Genomic DNA, 25,584 nt, shown 5'->3' with positions numbered 1-25,584 from the left:
TTTATACACAAAATTGAAACTTTGTGATTTTTATAGTATTTTATTTTCAATTTTGACTAGAATTTAACTAGATTTTACTACGATTTAAATAACTATTCACATTTTATTTAAAGTCTTTGATTTTTTTGGTGCAATAATTATACAGGACGAGAGGAGTGATTTTACGACCAAAGACATTATTTCGTGGACAAATGAAATAGCAACGACGACTACGAGCTCCCAGACTGCTACGAGGGCCTAATTTTTCCTTATGATTGTCCGGAAAAGCTATTATGGTCACCCCCGATCTGCAGAATTTTTCTTTAGAAGAGACAACATCATTTCGATCAACAGAGACATTCATGTTGTTAGACATACAAGAAGTGAATACACAAAAACATTGCACTGCAGTGTTTTCTTACAACTTCCCATAACAAAAATGGACAAAAAACAAGGTTCAAGACTTAACTGATGATGATGTCCATACAAAAACATGGTATAACAGAAAATTATTGCAGTAAGAAGTAGTGGAATTTCTCTACAAATATGATGTGTGTGTCAACACATCCAAGATGCAGATCTCTTGATATGAGGCTTCATTTGCTTGTCTTCTTCAAGTGATATCATTCCCAAATGGGAAGGATCCTCCAGCATCATTTTCGCCACCAAATAGCCCGCGATCGACCACGTCTGGTACTTGCGCGCCTGCTTCCCCATGTAACGCCCCAGTTTCCCGTCATAGTACTCGGGCCAGTGATCCTTCGACAGACGGGCCTCCACAAGCTCGATGGCGCGTCTCGCTAGCTGGGGGCGCCCGGATTTGATGCACGCTGCCGTGAGGAGCCATAGAAGGACTGCACAACACATCCAACACAAAATGTGCAAATAATGTAAAGTTATTTTATATGTTCAATATATAACGAATTTTGCTTCAAAGATCAAATTTTTATTTCAATATAATGAATTTTGCTTCAAAGGTCAAATTTTTATTTCAAGCTAATGAATTTTGCTTCAAAGATCAAATTTTTATTTCAATATAATGAATTTTGCTTCAAAGATCAACACTTAATCCAAATTCAATCATAGAAAGAAAATATCATTATCAATTCAAACAACTAAATTACCTGGCCAGGAGCCTCCATTGTGGTAACTCCAGCTAGTGTTCTTCGGATCGCAGCCTGTTACGATTCTCCATTCGTGGGTTTCCATGGACGGATAGCATATCTTCAACGGCATCTCCCCAACGAGCTCGTCCCAACGTGATTCAATGAGGTCCATTATAGCTGAAGCTTGCTCGGGAGTTGCCAAGGATGACAAAATGGCCACGCAGTTGCCCAAGCAGAACCAACGGAAATCCATCCTCGCGGGGCTCACATTCCCGATGAAGTAGCCTCCACGAGTTGGCATGAAATCAAACACCCAATCAGGGAGGGAATCAGGCATCACATTGAACTTGTTCACTGCAGTGTGCGAATACTCCTCAGTCTTGTAACGGTAGATGTCGTTGAGCTGCTTGATGTCCAGCCAAAAGTAGCTTCTCATGTGATAGCTAAGCGCGTGGAGGCGCTTAACCACTCTATCGGAGAAATCTTTGCCTTCCTCGTCGTTCTTAAGAAGATTCAAAGCACACCTCAAGGCCATGAAGAATAACGCCTGTATCTCTATCGGATAACCATAAACACCCTGAAAGATGGAAAATCAGATACACGTTCGACTAAAAAATGACGAAAATCAGAAAGAGTGACGAAACTCACCATCCGACGATCAATCATACTACATCCATCAGCACACAAAAGGGTTGGGAAAGTATCATAGCCTTCAGACAGGCATAAGGCCAGAATTAACTTGATGCCTCTTTGGAATTCAGGCATCTCGGCCAAAGTGTTGTCACCGGTGGACTTTGTATACGCCCGTAGCAGAATGATCCACCAAAAACCAGAATCAACCGGAGCCACTCTACCAATAGCACATTCGCCAAAATCAGCAATGATCGTCTCGTTGTTCCTCACAGGATCATGAAGTACCTTGAAACTCGCAGGCATCACCCCAGCCCCTAGAGTGAAATTGTCCACCTTCTTCTCCCATGATTGGAGGCGCAACGTTTTCAAAAGAAAGTTTTTGACGATTTCAGGTTCGCCGTTCATCAAGAAGGCTAGAGCACTAGGAACAAAATCCCTCACAAACACCTGTTGCCACCAAGCAAAATTTAAGCCTTTACAATTACAACAAAATATTAAGAAAATACTATCAAAAGTCTCGAACACCATAGCACAAGAATGACACCTCTAAATCTTTAAAATTAAACGATATATGTGAATCTTTTATCCATCACAAGCAATTAAGCAGAAGCTCTTCAAATAGAACAAAGAAGTTTGTAAAGAAACATAATTACTAGAGCCAGCATTTCCTCTTCTCCGCCATCGAAAGAAGAAGCCTCAAATAGTTATAAGTCCCAAAATTCAGACACATATAGTTATAAGCCTCAAATCTGTGAAAATTTCCAAGACAACAAGCATTTTGAAATTCAGCCAATGATCAAACATTAAAAAAACCAATCATCCATCATAAATCATGCTAATCATAGGCCAGGGGAAAATAAACAAGCCTTTCTCATGTTGAGACATAACATAAGTAGTAATATCTAAGCATGTAAAGCTTCAACCTGATCATAATTCAGCTCTTCAGTCGAATTATCCAAGGCGGCTAAAGTCCCCACAGGCTGCTCCCGGAAGTGAACTATGGACCGCTGCAAGGCCTCCCACGCCTCAGCCACTATCGGATGCGTCTCCATACAATAGAACGACCTAGGAGTGCTCACACCAGACCTCCCCGGGGAATGGATGCTCCCAAAGTTGTCAAAGACACGAGACGAGTTCTCACTGTTCTTGTAGAATTGGCGGGGCGGGGATGAGATCGAGAGCTCACTGATGGACCTCTCATCAAACGATCTCTTCCTCTCTATGTTCACAGCCTTTGGCCTCTCCAACAATCTGGACAAATCCGACTCCCCAATCTCAAAAATCGAGGAGCTCGATTCGTTATGCTTCCCGTTCCCATTGCCATCAACAATTGGAGACATCTTGCAACAAAATCCCCAATTATCTTCTCAAAGATGTGAAAAGATCTGCAGTTGAGGAGAAATGAAAGCTTCAAAACCTCAATATTTATAAATCCCAATCCCTAATCACATAAATGTAGAGTAGAGTCAAAGCAATGCTTTTTTATTTTGAAATCTTTACAACAGCAATAAGCAACACTACTACATCACAACTCACGAGCAAAGCAACAAAGAAAAGTCAACTCTATCAGATTTTGAAACAACCAATAATTCCCCTAAAATTAATGTTAATTATCAACGCTAATGACGTGAAAAGCATGGATCACACTCTAAAAACCTTTTGAATTAAGGGTTTATTATATTCTCCACGCCTGCAGCAAAACACACGAGAATGAATGATTTAATAAAAAAGCAATCTTGCTATAGCATTTCAATTTTCAACCTAACAACTCCACCAAATTAATATTAAAAATGTCAGAAAAATTGAAAGGAGGAAGAAGAGAAGAAGCTAACCTTTGGAAATAGAAGCGAAATAAAAAAAAATACTAGGAAAATGAGAGAAAATGGTTGAAGTTGAATGAGAAGAGTGAAGGAAAAGACTGTGTTGAACGTAGGCGGGGACGACTTACCGGAATATCCGGTTGCAAATTTGGTGTGACTTGATAAGCCGGTAAAGATCCCACCTAACCGAAGGAGACAGGTGACCGCCACGTCAGATTTCATGGGAACTTCCGAACCCCTGGATTGGGCAAAATCTAGACAGCGGCTTTGTCGGTATTTTGGAAGTCAATTAATAAATTAAATTAATTGGATTATAATTAATTTAATATTTTCCACATTGGATTTAGCAAAGCTGCTCTGGATTCTGAATGGAAGCTGTCACGGTAAGATCGATGACATGTGGCTTCGGATTATTAGGTTATCCAAAACCTACACCTCATTTCTTTCATACAATCTCATATCACAATTAATTAAATTTTTATAGTACTTATTTTTTAAATTATCAAGCACTTTGGAAAATTAAAATAAATAACGTTATAAAAATGACACATTACTTTAATTGTGAAAGATATAGAGATTGTGATGGTATTATGTTGTACTTATCTTATGAGAAAATAAGTTACTACTATTAAAGAATTAAAATTTCAATTTTCGAATAAAAGGAAAGAGCGTGCAGTTCGGTCTGAAGCTCCGCAACGCAGAACATGCGTTATGCCTGGACCCTATCCAGGTCCGCTCTCCGACCCTCTACCATCCCCAAACCCCATGTCGATCCCCAACACTTGAAAACACGGAGGGTCGGATGCTCGGATTAGACCTCTCACCAAATTTTAATATGGTGAATTATATGTTGGCATTTAATGTTGTTGGTAGTTTATATTATTACACGTTTAATATACATCTGAAAATTGGCATTGATTTTGCAAAATGCAAAATGCAGAGGGTTTCACTTGTTGGGCTTGGGCCTCAAAATTTAAAATGCAATGAGATCGTTCAAACAAGTTTATCTTTATAGATACAAAACCTTCCATTTTCTACTTATCAAATTAAAAATATATATTTAGCTCGTTATCATCATTCATCCACACTAAAAATTTTATGAAAATTTTTAAAAAATAGAAAACAATCATATTATATGGAGTAGTATTAGTATATACTTCTAAATCAAACGTAGAAAGATATAACAGGAGCTACGAATAGGCCTTCATTTTTCTCTATTACATTCACATATTATTATTAATATCTTTATATTCAAATTCCGACCGTTGGGCATTAACGCTCTCGCTCTCTCTCTCTCTCTCTCTCTCTCAGCCGCGCGCTCTCTTCTGCTACTTCGCTGTGACACCCAAATTCCTGCTATTTTTTCACGATTTTTGCTGTTTCCAATCCAACCTTTGCTCTCATATAACTGCTAATTTTCTCCACCTTTGCGATGGGGAAACGCATATCCCCCAAGAAAGCTTCCGATCGCGAAAAAAAATGGGACAAGATTTTCAACGCTCTGGTCAAATTGACCCAGAATCTGTGGGGCGAGAGGCAGAGTCTTGAAGAAAGAGTTCAATTTTTGCACGAATATATTTATAAGGTAAAAAAATCTCATCGATTGGCAATAGGTTTTTTTTGTATGAATTGCCAGTGATTGGGGATTTTCAATTGCAGATGAAAATGGAGCAGAAGGTTAATTCTTTGAAGGCGGAATTCTCTCTCGGTTTGAAGGAACGGGAATCTGTCATTTTTAAGCATAGATATGGTTGGTTTTTCTTGTCCAATAAAGATTTTCCATTTGATTTCCTCTTCGCTTTGAAGATTATGTTTGTATCTCGATATTTAGCCAGGAATGTTGAAATAAATAATATTTTGCATAATTTGGAAGCTGCACTAATGAAATCCAATATTCAAGAATCAATTTTTTATGGCTCTTTTATCAATTTTGTTCTCTGTAGGATATTTTCTCTTACTTGGGAAGACTTGTAATTGATGCTAATATGAACTTTATCAAGATTCCCTTAAGAAAAGGGTTCAATTCATAATGAGCTTCCTTTGCCACAATGCCTTGGTAAATTGGGAATTGAAGCAGTTCTCTTGTTTTGGGGATTTTAGCATGTTCATCCTAACCCAATCTTTGAGCTTCTCACAGTGAGAGGGAAATTTCTGCATATAGGTTGTGATAGAATTTTAGGACTCTCCGATTGGAGCATACAATCTAAGTGAGTGTTTGCATAATGTATTTGAGAAAGCAAACTAATGTGTTTAAGAAAGACAAATTCTTCTTCAACATCATGTATGATATTCTTAGTAGAATCTGGAAGATCCTAATGAGAGGAACATTAGTATATTTATCTCATTCTATCTTATCTTAGTATTGCTTTTTGTGAAATGTAGAGAATGCTGAGAATGATGCGGCTGATTTCAAAGAATGGCTTGACTATCTTGTGCGGAAGTGTTCAGGGCCTGCTGTACGTTCTATACCTTTTGCTCGCTTGATGGTTTTCCCGAGATAATGTATGCGTATATGCTTTATGTTCAAAATTTTCTTGTAATTTTCAGGACGCATCAATTGATATTAGATGTGAAAGCTCGCGAAACAAGGCACTTCACGAAGAGGTGAGGAAGCTGAAAAATGAACTTGAGAAATCTAAAGTGGATAGAAGCTCCGAGATTTCAGCTCTCTCGGCAGAGAAGAATTTCATATGGAACCAGTACAAACAAATGGAGACCAGCCTCACTGAAAAAATAAGAAAGGAACACGAAGAAGCTAAAAATGCAAACGAAAAGGTTCAGATTCTTGTGAGCTGGGCAGATGAGTTACAAATTTCAAATGAAAGGTTAAAGGCTAATATCACTACGATGGAATCTGAATCAAATAAAAAGAATGAGGAGATTGTCAAACTTATGAAGGAAATTGAAACCTTAAAAGCCAGATCAGGGTCAGCTTCAACGTTACTGCATCCCTGTAGGGCTGGTTCTGCTTCATCTTCCGGGCGAGGCAAGAAAAGTAGCACCACTCGTGCAAGCACTATAAAAGTGAAGAAAGAATCAGATTCTTCACAAACCACCGAGAAGGTACGTCGAGGATTAACCTTTTTTCTGCAAACATATTGTGAGTCTTGCATAGCATATAACTAAATGCAAATGTTATTAGAAACTTGATTGATGATATTGCAAGCATGTCGTTCTTTTGTATCCTGAGTGAGTTCTGATGGTTTCACTATATACCATGCTGTGATGATAATCCTGGTTCCTCTAGCTGAGTATATCAAAGTGATTAAGTGAATAAGGTTTCATGCTCTTCTATATTTATAATCTAATCAAATGCCTGAAAATGACTTAATGTTTCGAAATCTATTTCCAAATCTTCTATGAGTATAATACTGGGTTTTAGTTGTCTAGTGTTGATGCCATGTGTTCTTATATGGTTTCTGAGATTCTAATTGTGAATGGAGCATGAATCTTATGGTTCTGGCTTTGGAGGAAAAGTGCCATGGCCTTCAAGTAGAGTGGTTGTGGGAAGGGACTGAACTTGCTACTCATCTCATCTATATGACTACTTGACGCAGTTATATTCCTCCGATAGTACTATGATTGTGAAATTTGAACTACAATTTATATAAAGTTCAGAGGGTAGAAGAATCATTTAAAAGGAATACTTGATTACTGAAATTATACTATTGTTCAGCCTTCATCTGCACACTTATAACCCGTTTGAACTAAGCATTAATGTTTCCATTGCATACGTGATGTTGCTGAGTTCTTGGGCTATTCATGTTGAAGGTCAATCTCCCTGTTTGATCCTCCTATCTTTTGCACTTAACGATCGGTTCATTTGAAATTAGTCAAGCAAACACCTGACCTCTAGCCTACAACGCGTCTCTCTGTTTCATAATCTGTCCGAACATGACCACAGTTTTCTACCATAGTGAAGCCTAGCAAAACGGTTTATTCATAATCATAGCATTGAAAACACACCTCTTGGATAAGTAATTGATAGTTAAAATGTGTAACTATATAATCTTTTCTAACACCATATTCTACCATAAGCTGAACAACTTTTGAAGGACTGATGTATAAATATCTCCCAAGTGAGTCGGGGTTTTTCCTGATGTACTTTTTGGTCTTTTTTAAAAGTTTGTACGGCCTGTTATCTCGCCACATTCAGCCTGGCGATTCTCTTACAGAAAATGATGTCTTGTTACATGAACTTGTTTTAATGGAGAATGCTTTGTTTCTTCATGCGGTTTGTGCAGGGCAGCAGAAATTTGAAGAGAAAAGCCATTGATGTCATCGTAATCCCGGATACTCCAAAGCTGTTTACTTCTACCTTTAAAGTCCCCAAATTGAAGAATTAACCTCCAAGTAGAGGCTGACCTCCATTGCAGCGCCTTCATTACTAGGCTGGGTGTTGCTGTGTGTTTATATACTTTTGCATGTCTATTCTTGCCAGAAAAAATTACTTTATGGTAATTATTTATTTTTCATTAGGGTGGCAGTATATTCCACTTGCTTCTAATTGTGCTAGGGGTGATAAAATTCATTTGTAATTTTCTTGTGTAAAGTTCAGTTCTTGCACTGTTGTAATATGTAGGTATTAATATACACTGAGTTTTGAATTACTCTTTGTAATGTGTTATTCTAATTTGTAATATTCATGTTTATCTTCTTAGAACTATTCAATAAGCTATACATATAAATAAATAAAATAGAGTAGGACACTTGGTAATAAATGAAAACTTGGTTTTGTATCTAGCTACCGAACTTTCTCATCAGTACTTAACTTTCAACATCTATAATGAGCAGTATTTATGAAATGGTTATTCACTTATTTTTAAAGTATATCCCGAATTTCAATTAAATGATGAATTAATTTTAGTATAAAACTTGAACTTTACTATGACACTGAAAGTATCCAATGTTAGTATGCCTTGAATCTGTATAGTTTGCAGCTAGCCGACGCTATGATATATTTATGTTTTAGGCTTAATATTTATATTGGGTCTAGCCCGTCGTTTGTGTAACTCAAATGAAATAGTGTGATGCCAATGTTTATTTTTCCATATATTCTGCAAATTATATTTTAAGGTATACCTATTAGGATTTATTTGATTTAGTTTGATTTGATTTATATTACTTGGAATATCTTTTTGTATCTCAATATATTATATAAATGGAGTATAATAGTAGTAGTAGTGGTATTTGATAAGTTCATCTTCGGCAGCTCAAGGTCTCTCTCCCTCTATTATTTTCTATTCTTAAATATTTCCTTCAATCTAAATTAGTGCTCCATTATATTTTTTGCATTCCAACAAATTTTCGTATATTACTCATTAAGCTTTTGGGGGATTATATTGCTCACTAATATGCTGGTAATTAATTGGAGCACTAATTTAGTTGGTAAAAAATGTAGTTACATTTTGTTGGAATATAAGAAATAGAGCAATAATTCAATTCCAGATTATTAAAGATTCTCAAAATGCGTAACATTCATTTTCAAAGTAATAAAACTGGACTTATTTGATGATTTTAGTTGCTGGATTCGCCCATTTTGAGAATTTTGCCTTGAGATCATAATTTTACAAAATTGATCAAACATATTCCAAACCAGAAACGTTCACTCAAATGGAAAATAAATTTCTTTAATGTCTTACTCTAATGAGAAATAAATTTTCAATTAATAATCGTGCACCCATATATATACGTACACAATATTAACACATTTATTCAATACAAACCCGAAATAGGATTAACCAGTTTTTAATATAAAAAATTATGGATTTCCAATTAGAGTTTGATTATTGATTTAGTGCCAATTATTATAGTTGTGATTATGATTGGGATTTGTAATTGAATTTGATGTTATGAAAACATCTCACATTCCTGGTGGGTGGCATGCATGCATGCCCACTTACCTTTTTTTTGTTTTTATATATGAGATTCTTTTCACTATCATTAAGTTTGCCCCTTCAATTTAATTTCCTAACAAACCTTAGGTAGTTGTCATTTTTTTAAGAATGAACTACATAAATGATACAGGATCTTTCACTTTCGCACATAAATGATATCTGATCTTTATTTTATATCGTTTTTTGTACCTATAAATCACATTTTTGGTACCTGATGCAATTTTCACCCCAAAATACCCTCTAAACAAATTCATTTTTCCATTTGTGTCATAAAGGATATTTTGGGCATTGATAAAACTAGTACCAAAAGTGATATTATAATATCTTCTCTCATTCTCCTCACTCTTTATACTATTATTATTAATCAATATTAATATTATTATTTTGATATTGATTAATAATTTATTTATTTTTTCATATCATTTAAATATATACTTAATCATAATTATAGTTATAATTATATTTAATTATTATAATAATATTATTGTTATAATAGTAAAAACTAAGTAGTAATTAATAAATAATAATTATTATTTTATATTAAATTAATAACTAATCAATATAGTCTTAATTAAAATTTAAAATTGTGAATTGTATTCATAATGATAAAGAGTTGAATATTTTTAGTTAGATGTTTCAACCCTAAAATGAGTATAAACAATTTAATTAAAAATATTCAATTGATTTAATTACTTTAAATAATTAATTTAATTAAGTGTTTTGTTATTGATTTATATTTTGAATGCAATTAGATGTATGTATAAAATACTAAAAAGAAAGAAGAAAAAGAAGTCAAAAGAAAAAAGAGGAAACATAAACTAAGAAGAAAAAAAGAAAGAAAAAAGGAAGATAAAATACTAAAAAGAAAGAAGAATAAACTAAAGAAGAAGAAAAGAAATAAGAAAGGAAGAAAAAAATCACATATTTGGTACCTAGGGTTATTTTTGTCATGGGGTACCAAAAACGATATAAAATAAAGATCAGATATCATTTATATGCGAAAGTGAAAGATGTAGTTCACTCTTTTTTAAAAGTTGTACTCATGACCTGTCAATTTGTTACCTGTTTAGGTACTTTTGTTACATGTTATATTCAAACCATTGTCATATTTGAATACATAATACTATTCCGATTTAAATTGAAATTCATATTTGAAAAAGTTCGAATTTCGTGTTAGTATGAGTTAAAATTTTCCTAACAAACCTTAGGTAGTTGTCATTTTTTTTGAAAAGTTGTACTTCATATCTCATGACCTGTTAATTTGTTACATGTTAAGGTACTTTTGTTACATGTTATATTCTAACCATTGTCATATTTGAAAATATAATACAATTAAGATTTATATTTAAATTCATAGTATTTGATAAAGTTTGAATTTCGTGTTAGTATGAGTTAAATTTATAATGTGACAGTACGCATCACAAATCAATTGTATAATCATAGAGTGATTTTTGTTACGATAGACCCGACCTAATTGAAAAGATAATACTCCTTCCATCTCATGCTACTTCCAATTTTCATTTTTTTGTCTTAAATTAAGGATTGAGTATAGTTAAATTAGTATTTTAAGTATAATAACATAACACTTACTTAACTCTAACATTTTTGTTAAATACTGCAATTCTTACTTAGAATAGAAATAGTGCAAATAGTTTGAGACGGGCCGAAAAAGAGACGGATGTAGTGTGTAATTGTACATATCATAAAAATCTTGATACTACACACCATATCTAGTTAAATTATTTTTGAATGGCTTGTTAGACGTAATATATGAAAATACTTAAATCATAATATGTTTAATTATTGCAAGACTAAATTTTATTTTATTTTATCATCCACTAAACAAAGCAGGTGATCCTTCAATGTCGATGTTGAAAGTTAAGTGCTAAGAAAGTTAGGTTCGGACAAAACCATGTTTTCCATTTATTGTCACCTTATAAAATCCTATGAAAATCTTAACAACTTGAAACAAAAAGGATTTAACTATTCCTACCAAGAAAAAAAATGGCTGAAATGAAAATTTCTCCTTGTGAGCAAGCAGAAGCTGGCTCTTTCCACCAAAACTTCATGAGAGATGAAGAGGAGAGGCCTAAGGTGGCGCACGGCCAGTTCAGCGACGAGATTCCGGTGATATCGTTCGCTGGAATCGAGAAGGGGGAGGAGGCGGATCGTGGCGGCGAGTGAGGAGTGGGGAATATTTCAGCTGGTTGATCATGGTGTGGATTTGAGTGTGGTTGAAAGGATGAGTAGTTTAGCTCTTGACTTCTTTGCTTTGCCTTCCAAAGAGAAGCTTAGGTTTGATATGTCTGGTGGCAAGAAAGGTGGCTTCATCGTCTCAAGACACCTTCAGATACTGCTTTATTTTGTTTTGAATATTATATTCGGAAAAGAAACCCTATGTATAGTTGAATTAGTAGTTAATTAATCGGGTGATGAAGCACTGTTTGGTTAGTAAGTCGTTGCTTCTCTAATACTAATACTAATACTAATACTAATACTAATACTAATACTAATACTGATGTCATTTTTAGTAAATAGTTCAGAGTTTTGAATCCATCACAATGAGGAATCATTATCAATCATTTTTTTAATGGTTAATAGACATTCAAATAACAAGGTTTAGTCAAATTTACGATCCCATGTAGTTTGTAAATATAAATATTTAAATTATGAAATTTCAAAAAAAAAATTCAATTGCCCATCAGTTTTCATAACGACATCTTTGATGATGTTAACAAATATTTATTTTAATGAAACAATGACTGCTACTTAGTATCGGCAATAGGTCTGAAAAAGTATCTAAAAATATCAAATTTAGATATTTGTACCCTGTCGAAGTAAGGAACCATGGCATATACGTTTGGAGGCCGCTTGAGATTGTTTAAGCAATTCGCGTAATCGTTGACCTCTTGCCAATTGATTCTGAGTAGCTTTATCAAGATCTGAAGCAAATTGAGGGGATTCTTATTTGTACAAATGGTACTTCGAACTTGGAAAGAGCATGAAGAAATTAACGATACTTCTTTATCTTTTGAGTTGTCTCATTTCGAGCATCACAAAAGGACATCATTTTGTATAAAGATGAGACAATTAAAAAGGATAAAAGTTCGTGATTTAATAATCCAGTTTAAAACTTCGTAAGACTGGTCAAAATACGTGAATTACATGATATTTATCCCCTTTTTAGTACTACTCCCTAGGCTTCAAGCATAATGGTCTATGATAATGTCTTGCAAAATATAACACAGACTATGTTTCTTAAAAAGATAACAGGCGCACATTGCGCGTGCGGTGGTCTGGTGGTATGGTAGTTAATATTTGAAATTAATCTTAAGTTCGTGGTCAGCCGCTCACCATAATGTTGCCTTTATAATTCTATGTATTTATCAATAAAAAAAAAGTGTGCATCAATATAATTATATAAATACGTCATTAACACTTAATTTATACTTTCACCGTTCCACGTAAATAACAAATTACTTGTTCATTTAATAACAAGTATAATATTGGTTGAAGGGAGAAGTCGTACAAGACTGGCGGGAAATGGTAACATATTTTTCGTATCCGGTGGCAGCGCGGGATTACTCAAGATGGCCGGACAAGCCGGACGGGTGGCGGGAGGCGACGGAGGAATACGGCCGGCATTATATATATAGTACTTGAGCAATGGGAGGTTCAAGAACGCGGATCACCAAGTAGCTGTGAACTCGAAAAGCAGCAGATTATTGATAGCAACATTCTTGAACCCAGCCCCAAACGCGCAGGTTTATCCATTGAAGATCGGAGAAGGTGACAAGGCAGTGATGGAAGAGCCCATCACATTCATGGAGATGGATGTACAAGAGGAAGATGAGCAACGATCTTCGCCTCGCTCGACTTAAGAAGCTCCCCAACCAGAATAATTTGCAGGAGGAGTGTTTGGTTGAGGATAATAAGGGCAAGTCCTGCAAAAGTCTTCAACAGATTCTTGCTTGACCAATTATTTTTAGTTGCTTTGGTTTGTGGTTATTGAGTTTGTAATGTATGTTACAGACATTAGTTATATGTAGTTGTGACTATGAACAATAAATTCTTAAACATTCTTAGTAAACTTTTTATGTGAAAATGAACTTGTGTTGAAAGTTCATCTAGAAAGGTAATTTTGAGAATTTTAATGAGAAAAAATTGAGATGTGGGATCATTTCAGAAATCTTTTTAAAGTGAGAACAAATAACCATACCAGTTTGCAAATTACAAAACATATCAGTTCTTTACTTAGAATATCAGTTCCTAACTCATTATCAGCAAACTAACATGATTTTCAATTCTCATGAGTATTCATTTTAACAGAGGAAACCACTCATTTCCGACAAAATACATGAAACAAGCACAATATACCTAAAACAAACTTACAATATTTTCTCCATCCCAACACAAAATCCTACTCCCTCCATCCCCTATTAATTGTCCACTTTTTGCCATTTTATCCGTCACAAATTAGTTGTCCACTTTCACTTTTTTACCATAAATGGTAAATAGACTCCGCATTCCACTAACTTATCTCACTCACATTTTATTATAAAACTAATATATAAAAGTGAGACTCATATTCCACTAACTTTTTCAATTCACTTTTCTTTACATTTCTTAAAACTTGTGCCGGAACCAAAATGGACAATTATTGGGGGACGGAGGGAGTGTCAAAACTCAATTCCAAAAACACTAAAATGACCTAAACCAAGACTGAAATGAGGACTGGTAATGAACCATGACAAGCAACAGCCCAACCACTGCCAACAAGCCCCACGGCGAGCTCCCCTCGACCGCCGCCGCCCGATGCATCGGCGGGGACCCTGCCAAGGCGTACCGCCACCAGCTGCGGCGGAGCATCATGAGATTCGCCACCACAACCGTGCCCACCACCGGTACCAAGAACAAGCCTAGCCTCATCCCCATTTTGCTTCTCTCAATTCTCTCTTTACAATCTGAGTAAGTAGCAAAACACAACAGCATAATAAACAGCCCAAGAAACACCACCAGAGGCAGCGGCGGCGCCGCCACCGAGTCTAGTGTTCGGTCTTTCCAGCTCACACTTCTTCTCTCTCTCACAAACCAACCCATTTTTTTTTCTATTAATTGGTTTTAGTGTAGTTTTTGTGGGTGTATATATATCGACTGTTGTGAGTGTTGAAGAAGATGATATAGTGCTTTGGCATATGTTCCATCTGAAAAAGATTTATTGATCTAAGTCGATATTCTCTTAGAAAAATAGATCAATTAGGAAAAGGTAATTGTCAAAAAGAGAATATATTCGTAAAACAATCTACGGCCATAATCATGCAACCTAGCATTATTCTCTCATAAACTAACTATTTTTTGGGTTATACAATCTCAATTTTCAATTTAATAAATTTCATATTCCTTTTGTCCAAGAAAAAATGTCTCATTTGTGGATGGTATAAGTTCAAAATAGGAATTGAACTAATTTCCAAAATCGAAAATTGTGAATATTTTGTGGAAAAATTAAATCAATATTAAACTGTCCGATTCATTCAAAATTCATTTTAATCAGGAATATAATTTAATCAGGACAAAAAAACTTATTGGGCCCTCGATAAAAAAGAATAAAAAAAGAGCTTATTGGGCCGTGTACCATAATATGAAAAGCCCAGTTCTTCTTCACATTCATCAAAAAACATTTATTTCATTTTAACGAAGAGAAAGCGCAGTTTCAGTATCAAATTTTATTGAAATTTACACAAAATGGGTGGAGATGATTCAAAAAAAGTGAAGAAAGAGGAAGTCGATGACGACGACGAGAGCTTAGCGTCGGCATTCGCTAACCGCAGGAAGAAATCGCTCTACAACACCAATGCCGCCGCCGCCGCCAAACTCAATAAACTGAAGAAAGAGGAAAGCGATGAAGATTTCAAAGAGCCCGCTTCCAGCAAAAGTTCCAAAAAAATTGAACCTAAGGTTAATATTCGCGGGTAATGTTCAATACGAATAATTTCAATTCAATTAGCTGAGGTTTTGGAGGTTTTGTGTGAAGGGGCAGAAGAAGAGAAAGAAGGAGGAAGAGGCGAAGAAGGGAAGCAAAAATGGGGAGAGTAATGCTAGGAAGAGAGAGAAGAAAGTGTTCGATTTTCCTGGTCAAAAGAGGGATCCACCTGAGGAAGTGAGTTTTTGCCTCTGTTTGTATGTAATGCGTGATCATATTATGTCTCTAACATGAGGTTTTTGTGATGAATTTGGATTCAGAGAGAGCCATTGAGAATTTTCTATGAGACACTGCACATGCAAGTTCCAGCCAGTGAGATGGCTGCAATTTGGTATGGCTTCAGTTTCCCCCAATTTATTGTGTGAATAAAAATGCAAGCCAATTCTATCACACTTCTTGTTTAGCTATGTAGAAATAGGGGAAATGGAGGTTTGGGCTCGAGAAGGATTTGGTGTTGCTCGTATTTTACAAGAGATGCTTACTTGTAAATCTGATCATATTAGAGTGTGTCGTGAAGTACTTGGTACTACGGTCATTAGGCCTGTAATGAATCAGCACTAAACTAATTGTAACAATCGTTTAAAGTTGTAGTCGTTGCTTGATTAATCGAATGTCTAATTGGGCATCGACATTTGGTTACGTTATCATAGCCCATTATGCTTCAACTGGTTCATCCCATCCCATATAGATAGTTAGGTTGGAATAAGGAGATGATTGTGTGGTTGAATTTGAATAGAGCTGCAGCCTCTGTTAGTTCAATCGCAATGTCCTAGTATTAGTATACGCTATATGGTTTAGGACTGACGTGTGACTGATATTTCAAGAAAATCGCAACCTATGAAATAAACTTTTTTCAACAGGTTGATGATGGCTAGGGATCGATTCCTTTTTTTCGTCTAAACTATCAATGTCTCTCAGTAATAATTGTCTCGAAATACTCTGCAAGACTATTTCTATGTTCGAGTATCTAGTTCATGAGTGTCATTCTTTGTAAAAGTTTGGGTGCCTATGGTGATGTTTTTTGTTTATGTACATTAGCCCATTTGTTTTCGTATTGCTTAAAAATACATAGAGGTGTCTTTCCCGAGATTTTTGCTTGCCCCCTGCACTTCTGATTTGGTATATGATCCCTATCATGTGAGCTTTCGAAGATACTAGCAGCAAGTAATGTAATCGTTCTTCTGCTACTTATGGCCCAACTCCACTCGAAATGGTGTTTCATTATCAACTTAATGTTAGGTAACTTTCCGCTTAACGTTTGATGTGGAACTAATAGAATCATCTGAATGGTGGACTTCCATGGCTTGATCCGGTCGTCTAATGTAGGTGTTTGCCTTTATACTACAACTAATACTAATACTAATGCCACTGCAGTTAGTTTTTTTTGTCGTTGAATCTATTTTTTGATAAAATTCTACTTATATTAACGTTGCTCTAGGATGATGGAGTGCGGTTTGCTTCCTAAGGAGCAAGCAAAGAAGGTCTTCGACAGAAAACAGAAGAAGGCACAGCAGCAGAAGCTCAGTTCACCAATGAAAACCGTTGTCACTGTCAAGAAGAAAGCTGAAGGTGTTACTGTTACCAAGAAATCATCGAGCACCCGAGTTTCAACCCAGAAGAAGACACCGGGTACGAATCCTAAGCAGCAGTCGAGGAAACCAAAGAGCAAGGAGGACTCTGATGATGAAGACTCGGATGAGTATTTTTTAAGTACTAAAATGCCAAAGAAACAAAGAGCATAGCATCATCATATGCTAGGTAGAGCCTACTGACTTCTATTTCCTCTTTGTAAGGTGTGATGTGAATGAATCTTCATTCATTTTCTACCCGATGACTTGGAACCGTAACTAGACCGCCTTCTTCTTTTCGGTTTCAGGCCAAACCTGTGTGTTCATAAAAATTTTGGCATGTCTACGATGTCTGTCTATCTACACATGCCTTGTTTACAACTTAAATATCTAAATGATCTTTAACTGAAGTGCAAGAACACCATTTAATTCAAAAGTGTCATTGTATCCAATTTAATGTTACCAACTATCATGTTCTTTATCCATTGTTAGGACGAATAAGGAAAAAAACATGAGTACAATTTATCTAAAAAACAACATATTTCTAAATGCTGAATAAAGAATAATAGTAACATTTTTAATACTCATATTTTTCTGCTTAGATTAAAACAAGATTAAGTAGGTTCTAAGTTAGTAAGTTCGGACTAAAAATTATTTTATTTGTTTTGTGATAGATAAAGTATAACGGTGCAAAACATATTATTGTCTAAAAAAAGGCAAAACACTAGTTTATTCAGTCTGAAATGCATATAAACCACTGAAATATAGGTACATAGAAAGAGTAAACTTTCCAAATTTTAATTTTAAGGTGCTACCAAACCTACCAAGGATTAATTTATACTATAAAACAGATTAAATTGGGACTATTATTTCATAACAGTTGCCGATCCAGATTCAAATGCAATGTGAATAAATGATAAAAAAAACATTAAAAAAATCATAACGGCATCTGAAACAAAACAATGATTTTGGATACCAAAGAAATGCACGTTAATGTTTTAATACGAACAAACAAAAGCCAGCAGTAAGAAGATGCTAAGTTCAAAGCAAGAAAAAATGTAGGATGAAGATAATACACGATGCAATCAACACACAAAAGCAGCAAAGTATTTCCCTCTTTTAGTCCTCGTACTCCGCTTCAGCACCGTCTTCTTCATAGTCTTCTTCTTCGTCAGCAGTCGCATCTTGATATTGCTGGTACTCAGCCACCAGGTCGTTCATGTTACTCTCTGCTTCAGTGAACTCCATCTCGTCCATCCCTTCCCCGGTGTACCAATGCAAGAAAGCCTTGCGCCTAAACATGGCAGTGAACTGCTCGCTCACCCTGCGGAACATCTCCTGGATTGATGTTGAGTTACCAACGAATGTGGACGACATCTTCAGTCCTGTGGGTGGAATGTCACACACGCTGGACTTGACATTGTTTGGGATCCACTCAACAAAGTATGATGAGTTCTTGTTCTGAACATTGAGCATCTGTTCATCCACCTCTTTGGTGCTCATTTTACCCCGGAACATGGCAGAGGCTGTTAGGTAGCGCCCGTGGCGGGGATCAGCAGCACACATCATATTCTTTGAGTCCCACATTTGTTGCGTTAGCTCAGGGACGGTTAGAGATATGTAATGCTGTGATCCACGGGAGGTGAGTGGAGCAAAGCCAACCATGAAGAAGTGGAGACGTGGGAATGGAATCAAATTCACTGCCAGTTTCCTGAGATCAGAGTTCAGCTGACCAGGGAATCTCAAACAACATGTCACACCACTCATAGTTGCAGAGATCAAATGGTTCAAATCACCAACTGCAGACATAAAACGAAAGAGAGACAATTCAATAGCTTTTACTTTGACTAGTTAGATGCTGTATTATTGTTTCATATTCGTAATACTCACAGCTTGGTGTGCTGAGCTTCAAAGTCCTGAAACAGATATCATAGAGAGCCTCGTTATCAAGGACCATGCATTCATCTGCATTCTCCACTAACTGGTGCACTGAGAGAGTAGCATTATACGGCTCAACAACAGTGTCAGAGACCTTTGGTGAAGGGAAAACAGAGAACGTAAGCATCATTCTGTCAGGATACTCCTCTCTGATCTTTGAAATCAAGAGAGTACCCATGCCAGAGCCTGTGCCTCCTCCAAGTGAGTGACAAACCTGAAATCCTGGCAAAATTGAAGGCCACAAAAGGTTTAGTCACAAGTTTTTCTAAATTGGGTAACAAAGAAAATTATTATTCCATTATATTTAATTTACTAAAAAATTATTGCATATATACATTGATACAGGTTTATTAACACTATATACAGGTTTATCTTCAACGAATGTTAACGGTAATCACCAAGCATAGAAATAATTTCTCGTGAACAATGAATGGTTCATTAAAAAAGTAGTGACAGGACATCTCTTTAATGTCTGATGATTAACCGAATATCCCAACACATAAGGTTTATAAACTAAGTCTGTTAAAAGGAAAAAGGACTTGAGACTGGTGCGCAGCAAATTCACCACAACTAGTGCAAGGGATCAACCAATTCCTAACAATCATGGTTATCCTATCATCGAGTCATCGATAATAGATCTGACTGCCTAATTCAGCATTATTCTCTGTTTTGCAGAACCATATCAGGAAATGCACAATGTGAATGATTCCAAGGCATGCTAATCAAAATAAGAATCTGAAACTTGCACTACGTTCTAGAGAAATTGTATTCTAGAACCCACACTAAATATTAGCTGAAAAAGGGCCATTACCATAGCGAATATTAGCCTACATTTTTAACAGTCTCTACGAACAAATAGACACAACTATAGAGACCTAATGTGCGAAGAAATCAACAAAACAGCAAATAGAAATAAAACGATTAAGCTAATGAAATGACTTCAAGTCATTTGGACAGATTAAACAAACCGAGCGAAAAACGAGCATATGATGTAACCGCAAGTGTTAGAGTGAAAGCAAAATTGAAGAAAACAGAACCGAATAGAAATCTCGAAAAAACCTTGCAAGCAGTCGCAGTTCTCGGCTTCCTTCCTAACAACATCGAGGACGGAGTCGATGAGCTCAGCGCCCTCAGTGTAATGCCCCTTCGCCCAATTGTTTCCGGCTCCGGACTGGCCGAAGACAAAATTGTCGGGGCGGAAGATCTGGCCGTAGGGGCCGGATCTGATGGAATCCATGGTGCCAGGCTCCAGATCCATGAGGACGGCGCGTGGAACGTACCTCCCGCCGGAAGCCTCATTGAAATAGACATTGATCCGCTCCAACTGAGTGTCGGATTCGGAGCCGTCGCCCTTGTACCTGCCGGTAGGATCGACGCCGTGCTCGTCGCAGATCACCTCCCAGAATTTGGAGCCGATCTGGTTTCCGCATTGGCCTCCCTGGATATGCAGGATTTCTCTCATAGTGTGTGTTTCTATGTGTGTGATTTTCCTCTATCACTCTCTCTCTGGCGAAGCAGTTGTCAATGGCAGGAGGTGGAGAGAAATGGGAGGGAGATATTTGAAGAGAGAGAGAGAGACTGCCGAGATTTTCTCTCCAGTGAATCAAAATCGTGGTGCGAGCAGTTGTGCGGGAAAGGCGTGATATTTTTAGAGGAGGGAACCGGAGGGATTTAGATGAATGCAGACAACTGAACCGCTGGCTGTGGGACCCACGTCCGTGAGGTGGGTTCCTCTGTTTCTCGGGCACACATTAAATGGTTCTGCCGGTGACGCGGAACTTAACACCAAGAAATAATAATTTTAGAATATTGTATTGAAATACTACTTACCTAATTATAAGGATATTTGCTACTAATATCACTAAATTTTTGAAAATTTTGTTGTTTTCCATAAACTTAGTATATAATATGATGAGTTTAAATATAGTAGTAGTTGTTTAATTCCTTTTACCGGAAATAAATTTGACTACATTTTATTTGTTACTCCACATAAGATATATTGTTATCATCGCAAATTTATAGTGGTATTATCCATCTCATTTTAAAGTAACTAGTGTTATCACTCTTGCTATGCACACAGGACATAAGATTTTTAAATAATGAAAATAAATTATAAGGTAAATAGATTAAAATAGAAAGAAAAAATAGATAAAGGGAATAAAATTATGTTTATAACATGTGATATGCATGGATTTTAATATAAAATTGGTAAAATAAAATAAAGATATAAAGAAAAGTGTGTTGTTGAAAAATGGATTTCATCTCATTAGAGAGAGAAAAAATAGAAAAGAAAAATTTTATTTTTTGAGGACGGACCAAAAATGAAAGAATTTCTATTTTAAAAGGGTAAAGGGAGTATTAAAAATTATGTCAACCTCTTCATCTACTACCTCAGTCCCATAAAAATATGTGCAATTTTCATTTTCGTCGTCCCACAAAACTATGTACATTTCATTTTTAGAAAGTTATATCAATTTAATAATATAAGTGTCATTGTCTACCAATACTATTTTAACTATCATTCACTTTCCCCTATTACTTTACCAATCTTGTCTCAATCAGACTCCACAATAAATTGTGTCTTCAAACCAAATTATAGTACTCCCTCCGTCCCGCACTACTCGCACTTATTTCCTTTTTGGGCGTCCCAAGTTACTTGCACTCTTTCCATTTTTAGTAAAAATTTTCACCTACAGCCGTCATTTTTGACTTTCCTATACACTCATTCCTTAATCTTCGTGCCGAAAAGGAAAGGGGCGAGTAGCCCGGGACGGAGGGAGTATTTGATAACATGGTATTCTCTACGTCTTAATATTAAATTAAGAACATTTCTATTTCTATTTTGAGATGTCTAATAAAAATATTTATTTATATTTTAGTAATTTTTTCTCTCTAATAAGTTGAGTCTCATTTTACTAATAATACTATAATAATATTTTCTTTCTATCTTTCTTACTTTACTAATTATGAATTAATTTCCGTATTATCCAAATGTCCCTATTTTTGTGGGACGAATGGAGTAGTACTATATACTCACTATTTCCACCATTTATTGAGCCATTTTGCAATTTTGGGTTTCCCCGATTTATAGGACCATTTATTTTATTCCTCTTTTAATATGTAGACCCCACATTCAATTAACTTTTACACTCATAATTCATTATAAAACTAATATTATTAAAAATGGGTTACACATTCCCCTCACTTTCTTACTTCACTTTTCTTTACAGAGTCAAATATTTCTTAAAATCCTTGTTGAATGAAAAGAGTTTTTTAAACCGTGGACGGAGTGAGTAATATTTATTGCGCACATATAAAACCATGTCTCATAGTTAGATACTCCTCTGTCCGTGAAATGTTGTCCAGTTTTTCCATTTTGATCAGTCCGTAAAATGTGGTCCACTTTGCTTTTTTTCTATTTTTGGTAAATGGTCCTCACTTTCCACTAACTCTTCACACTCACATTCTATTATAAAACTAATACAGTATATAAATATGGGATCCTCCTTCCACTAACATTTTCAACTCACTTTTTTTTACATTTCTTAAAACCCGTGACAAGTCAAACTTGGACAACATTTCATGGACGGAGGGAGTAGAGAATTTACAATGTCCGTTTCTATTTTTAGCTGCTTTTTAATTAATAATATGATCATATAAAAGAAATTATTCTACATTAGGATTTATTTAGTTCATTTCAATAAGTTTTACTTTACTTATTTCACTTTATTTTTATTTTCAATTTAAATTATATATCTGCATTTATTAGTAGGGCATCAATGTTACAGCATTTAGAATATTCGAAAATTAATTGTTATACAATATAACATCTTAACCTATGAACTAAGCAACTTTAGACATTTAGTTATTTAGTTAGGTCTGAAGATATATTCCCAACTTATATTTTCATCACATTTCACCATGTCTCAGGTGTTTAATAGTATTGACTTAGGAATTCATAAAAAAGAGTAGGAGTATTAGTTATTTTATTTTATTAGTTTAGTTTAGACTTGGTTAACAGCGCCTTCAATATACTATACTGTCTTTGGTCTTCATAAAAATATCTTATTTTGGCAACGTTTTTTTTTAAATAATGCAAAATAAAAGTAGATCCTAAAGACAAACCTCAAGAATTATACTCCTATATCATGCTCCTAATGATGGACGATTGATTGAATTTCAAATGATTTTGTTATAAAAAATATTTTTGATTATATTTGGGTTAATGTTTTAACATACCATTTGCAGATGACTATGTTTCTAACTACAATCTTATACTTCTAGTCTTCTTCTTGTATTCTCATCTTCTTCTTCCTCTTTACAGATTTCTGCAAAAGGTTATGAAGATGTGTGAAAGATTTGTTCATCATCTATAGGATTAGAAATACAGAGTATATAAAAGAACATGAATAACAAAGCTCATAAATTGGGATAGAAGACAATTTGATAGACATCAAAATCGGTTCACAAAAATTACTTAATGGTATTTGTAGAGTTTTGAAACTTCTCTGATAAGCCACTATATCTACGCATTGCAATATTCAATGGTTATTGCCTGAAGTTACTAATTGCCAAACACATTTTTTGTTAAACAATTACTTAAATCCGTAAAATTATAGGTCAAGTTTGTGAAAAAAGCAATTTTTTTGTAGGATTATTTAGGGATGTCAGTGTAGCTCGCAACCCGTGGGCTGGTCAGAATAGCCCGCCAACTATTTATAGCCAGATAAAATCAAAACTCGATTAGCCCGCACCCGATTAACCCGCAACACGTTAGGGACAGACCCGAACACCCGATGGGCTGGCTCGAAAACCCGATAAAATTTCTATTATTCTATTTTTACACCTAATACGACACTTCATTGATTAATTTTATATAATATAGATAACTAAAAAAATAGCATTCAATTTTATATTAAATATACAAATTATATATTTATTTATTATTTATATAATAATTGATAAATAAGTTAAAAACTTCAAATTCACTAAAAAAATTATTTAAATTTCTAAAACATGCATTAAAATTTCATGAAATATCTCAAATACTAGTATTTGATCATGTTTATGATTGAGTTTAAGCATATATCTCAAACTTATCATAATTAAATATTTTACATTTTATGAATATAACTAATTTTCATAATTATTTATTGGATTGATCGTATGTTAATATTATCGGTAGCAACCCGATTAACCAGCCGGGCTAGCCCGAAACCTGAGCTTTTAGGGTTATGATTGAACTTTTATAACACGAAATAAATCACAACCCGACTAGCCCGCACCCGATTTACCCGCAACCCGAATAGGGTTGGCCCGAAACCCGGTGGGCCGACCCGATTGACATCCATAGGATTATTATAGGAGTATTAAATTTTCTGATATTTTCAATTTTAATTTATCTCTCAAAATTTTAAATTTAGATCCAATTAAAGTTATAAAAGTTTGATTTAAAACTAGTGTGGTGCTTATTTGAAACTTCATTTTGCTTTTTATTTTGGATACATATTTTATATTTATAACTATTTTATATTTTATTAGTACTATTTAATTGATTAAATACATTTTTCCAAATCGAGATTTTAAAATTTTCTGGCAAAATATTAGTCTAAATTTATTACTAGTTAATTAGTTCTTTTATTCGTAATGATGAATATTTGAAATTAGAGAAAAATCTGATGTTATACAGTATTATTTTTCCAGATCATCTTCACGGTTTTATCGAGTAATCAACTCTATGTATGTATTGGATCCGAAAACGAATATTTTACATGTAGAGGACATATGTATCTACTTATTATCATTTCTATAATATTGCCATATGAGTCCAATAATTGTCAATCCACTTATTATCATTTCCATATTAGCCAATTGTCAACCTTTCTATATCATTAATAGTATTCCAAATTCAATCAATCTATTTTTTACTACTTATCAATTTCCAACCACAATATATAAATATAAATATTTGTAATTATTTTCGTCATAAATTTCAAATAAATCATATAGTCTAATTCTGATTTGTCCTATATTTCACAAAAACTTAATTATATACTCCCTCTGTTCCCAATTAGGAGTCACTCTTTGACCGGGCACGGGTTTTAAGGAAGTGTTTGAATATGTGGTATAATAAATGGAGTTAGGTAGTGGAATGTGGAACCTCTTTGACTTTTAGGGTATTTTTGATGTCTAAATATAGTAAGTAGGAAGAGTGACTATTAGTCGGGGAAGGAGGGAGTAATGAAGTTTGTTGTTTTCACAATTATCAATCTGTCTCTTTTCTTTCAAAATATACAGAGATTTATGGCACATGTGAAAATGTAATCTCATATTGATTAGAGCAATCCATATATTTATGTAATGGGTGACTGTTTAAAAAGGACAATCAACCCATCGTATATTTCGGAGACATGTGATATTTGCAAAAATTATAAGCTTCATGATTTATAATTCAATTTTTAAAAAACATGTGTATGAATTTAACGATCTTTCATGATTTATAACTCAAAATAACAGTAAAAATGATACAAAAATCACAAAACAATCGAAATACAAAATTGCAAATCAACACAAATGATTCATATAGGGTGTCACAAATATTTGAAGTGAATTAAAGCAATTCCATGATTATGTCTCATCTAATTGTTGAAAACATAGTAAATG

At 34.8% G+C, this 25,584-nt stretch overlaps 4 protein-coding genes and 1 pseudogene across 6 annotated transcripts; 3 read left to right on the top strand and 2 right to left on the bottom strand.

The window, feature by feature from the left end:
• Positions 1-347: 347 nt before the first annotated feature.
• On the bottom strand, positions 348-3,654 carry LOC121807216 (probable alkaline/neutral invertase B). 2 transcript variants are annotated; one of them, XM_042207442.1, is made up of 5 exons: positions 3,551-3,654; positions 2,642-3,103; positions 1,734-2,165; positions 1,104-1,662; positions 348-833 (listed from the first exon to the last, which is right to left on the bottom strand). In XM_042207442.1, the coding sequence occupies exons 2-5, from the start codon at positions 3,056-3,058 to the stop codon at positions 538-540; spliced, it is 1,704 nt and encodes a 567-aa protein (XP_042063376.1). In that variant the 5' UTR covers positions 3,059-3,103; positions 3,551-3,654; the 3' UTR covers positions 348-537. The 2 variants fall into 2 exon arrangements, with proteins under 2 accessions (XP_042063376.1, XP_042063371.1); XM_042207437.1 differs by lacking the exon at positions 3,551-3,654 and adding an exon at positions 3,375-3,509.
• A 1,141-nt stretch (positions 3,655-4,795) lies between these two features.
• Positions 4,796-8,148, top strand: LOC121793483. Its single transcript, XM_042191496.1, has 5 exons — positions 4,796-5,123; positions 5,198-5,288; positions 5,921-5,994; positions 6,086-6,601; positions 7,783-8,148. The coding sequence occupies exons 1-5, from the start codon at positions 4,971-4,973 to the stop codon at positions 7,882-7,884; spliced, it is 936 nt and encodes a 311-aa protein (XP_042047430.1). The 5' UTR covers positions 4,796-4,970; the 3' UTR covers positions 7,885-8,148.
• Positions 8,149-11,391: 3,243 nt separating this feature from the next.
• On the top strand, positions 11,392-11,890 carry LOC121807208 (annotated as a pseudogene).
• A 3,248-nt stretch (positions 11,891-15,138) lies between these two features.
• LOC121793464 (eukaryotic translation initiation factor 5B-like) lies at positions 15,139-17,404 on the top strand. Of its 2 annotated transcripts, none has more exons than XM_042191486.1 (4): positions 15,139-15,390; positions 15,473-15,592; positions 15,676-15,746; positions 16,854-17,404. In XM_042191486.1, exons 1-4 carry the CDS (start codon positions 15,178-15,180, stop codon positions 17,155-17,157), a joined length of 708 nt encoding a protein of 235 aa, XP_042047420.1. In that variant the 5' UTR covers positions 15,139-15,177; the 3' UTR covers positions 17,158-17,404. The 2 variants fall into 2 exon arrangements, with proteins under 2 accessions (XP_042047420.1, XP_042047413.1); XM_042191479.1 differs by having other exon boundaries at positions 15,467-15,592.
• Positions 17,405-17,933: 529 nt separating this feature from the next.
• On the bottom strand, positions 17,934-20,564 carry LOC121807197 (tubulin beta chain-like). The gene is made up of 3 exons (XM_042207417.1): positions 19,981-20,564; positions 18,874-19,143; positions 17,934-18,782 (listed from the first exon to the last, which is right to left on the bottom strand). Exons 1-3 carry the CDS (start codon positions 20,381-20,383, stop codon positions 18,103-18,105), a joined length of 1,353 nt encoding a protein of 450 aa, XP_042063351.1. The 5' UTR covers positions 20,384-20,564; the 3' UTR covers positions 17,934-18,102.
• Between the last annotated feature and the right edge of the window lie 5,020 nt (positions 20,565-25,584).

The sequence above is a fragment of the Salvia splendens genome, chromosome 1 (genome assembly GCF_004379255.2).
Source record: "Salvia splendens isolate huo1 chromosome 1, SspV2, whole genome shotgun sequence".
Lineage (NCBI taxonomy): Eukaryota > Viridiplantae > Streptophyta > Magnoliopsida > Lamiales > Lamiaceae > Salvia > Salvia splendens.
Note: the sequence above shows the minus strand (reverse complement) of the source record. Positions and strands in the feature narration are given on the sequence as shown.

Bases quoted from the DNA above. Each gene is read 5' to 3' on its own strand.
- LOC121793483 (XM_042191496.1), top strand. From the start codon at position 4,971: ATGGGGAAACGCATATCCCCCAAGAAAGCTTCCGATCGCGAAAAAAAA. The intron at 5,289-5,920 runs GTTGGTTTTTCT...TGTGAAATGTAG, and splicing joins CATTTTTAAGCATAGATATG to AGAATGCTGAGAATGATGCG. The intron at 5,995-6,085 runs GTACGTTCTATA...TGTAATTTTCAG, and splicing joins GGAAGTGTTCAGGGCCTGCT to GACGCATCAATTGATATTAG.
- LOC121807197 (XM_042207417.1), bottom strand. From the start codon at position 20,383: ATGAGAGAAATCCTGCATATCCAGGGAGGCCAATGCGGAAACCAGATC. The intron at 19,144-19,980 runs GTTTTTTCGAGA...CAATTTTGCCAG, and splicing joins GAACTGCGACTGCTTGCAAG to GATTTCAGGTTTGTCACTCA. The intron at 18,783-18,873 runs GTGAGTATTACG...TTATGTCTGCAG, and splicing joins GAAGCTCAGCACACCAAGCT to TTGGTGATTTGAACCATTTG.
- LOC121793464 (XM_042191479.1), top strand. From the start codon at position 15,178: ATGGGTGGAGATGATTCAAAAAAAGTGAAGAAAGAGGAAGTCGATGAC. The intron at 15,391-15,466 runs GTTAATATTCGC...TTTTGTGTGAAG, and splicing joins CCAAAAAAATTGAACCTAAG to GGGCAGAAGAAGAGAAAGAA. The intron at 15,747-16,853 runs GTATGGCTTCAG...ACGTTGCTCTAG, and splicing joins AGTGAGATGGCTGCAATTTG to GATGATGGAGTGCGGTTTGC.
- LOC121807216 (XM_042207442.1), bottom strand. From the start codon at position 3,058: ATGTCTCCAATTGTTGATGGCAATGGGAACGGGAAGCATAACGAATCG. The intron at 2,166-2,641 runs GTTGAAGCTTTA...TGGTGGCAACAG, and splicing joins AAGAGCTGAATTATGATCAG to GTGTTTGTGAGGGATTTTGT. The intron at 834-1,103 runs GTAATTTAGTTG...TGTGTTGTGCAG, and splicing joins CAATGGAGGCTCCTGGCCAG to TCCTTCTATGGCTCCTCACG.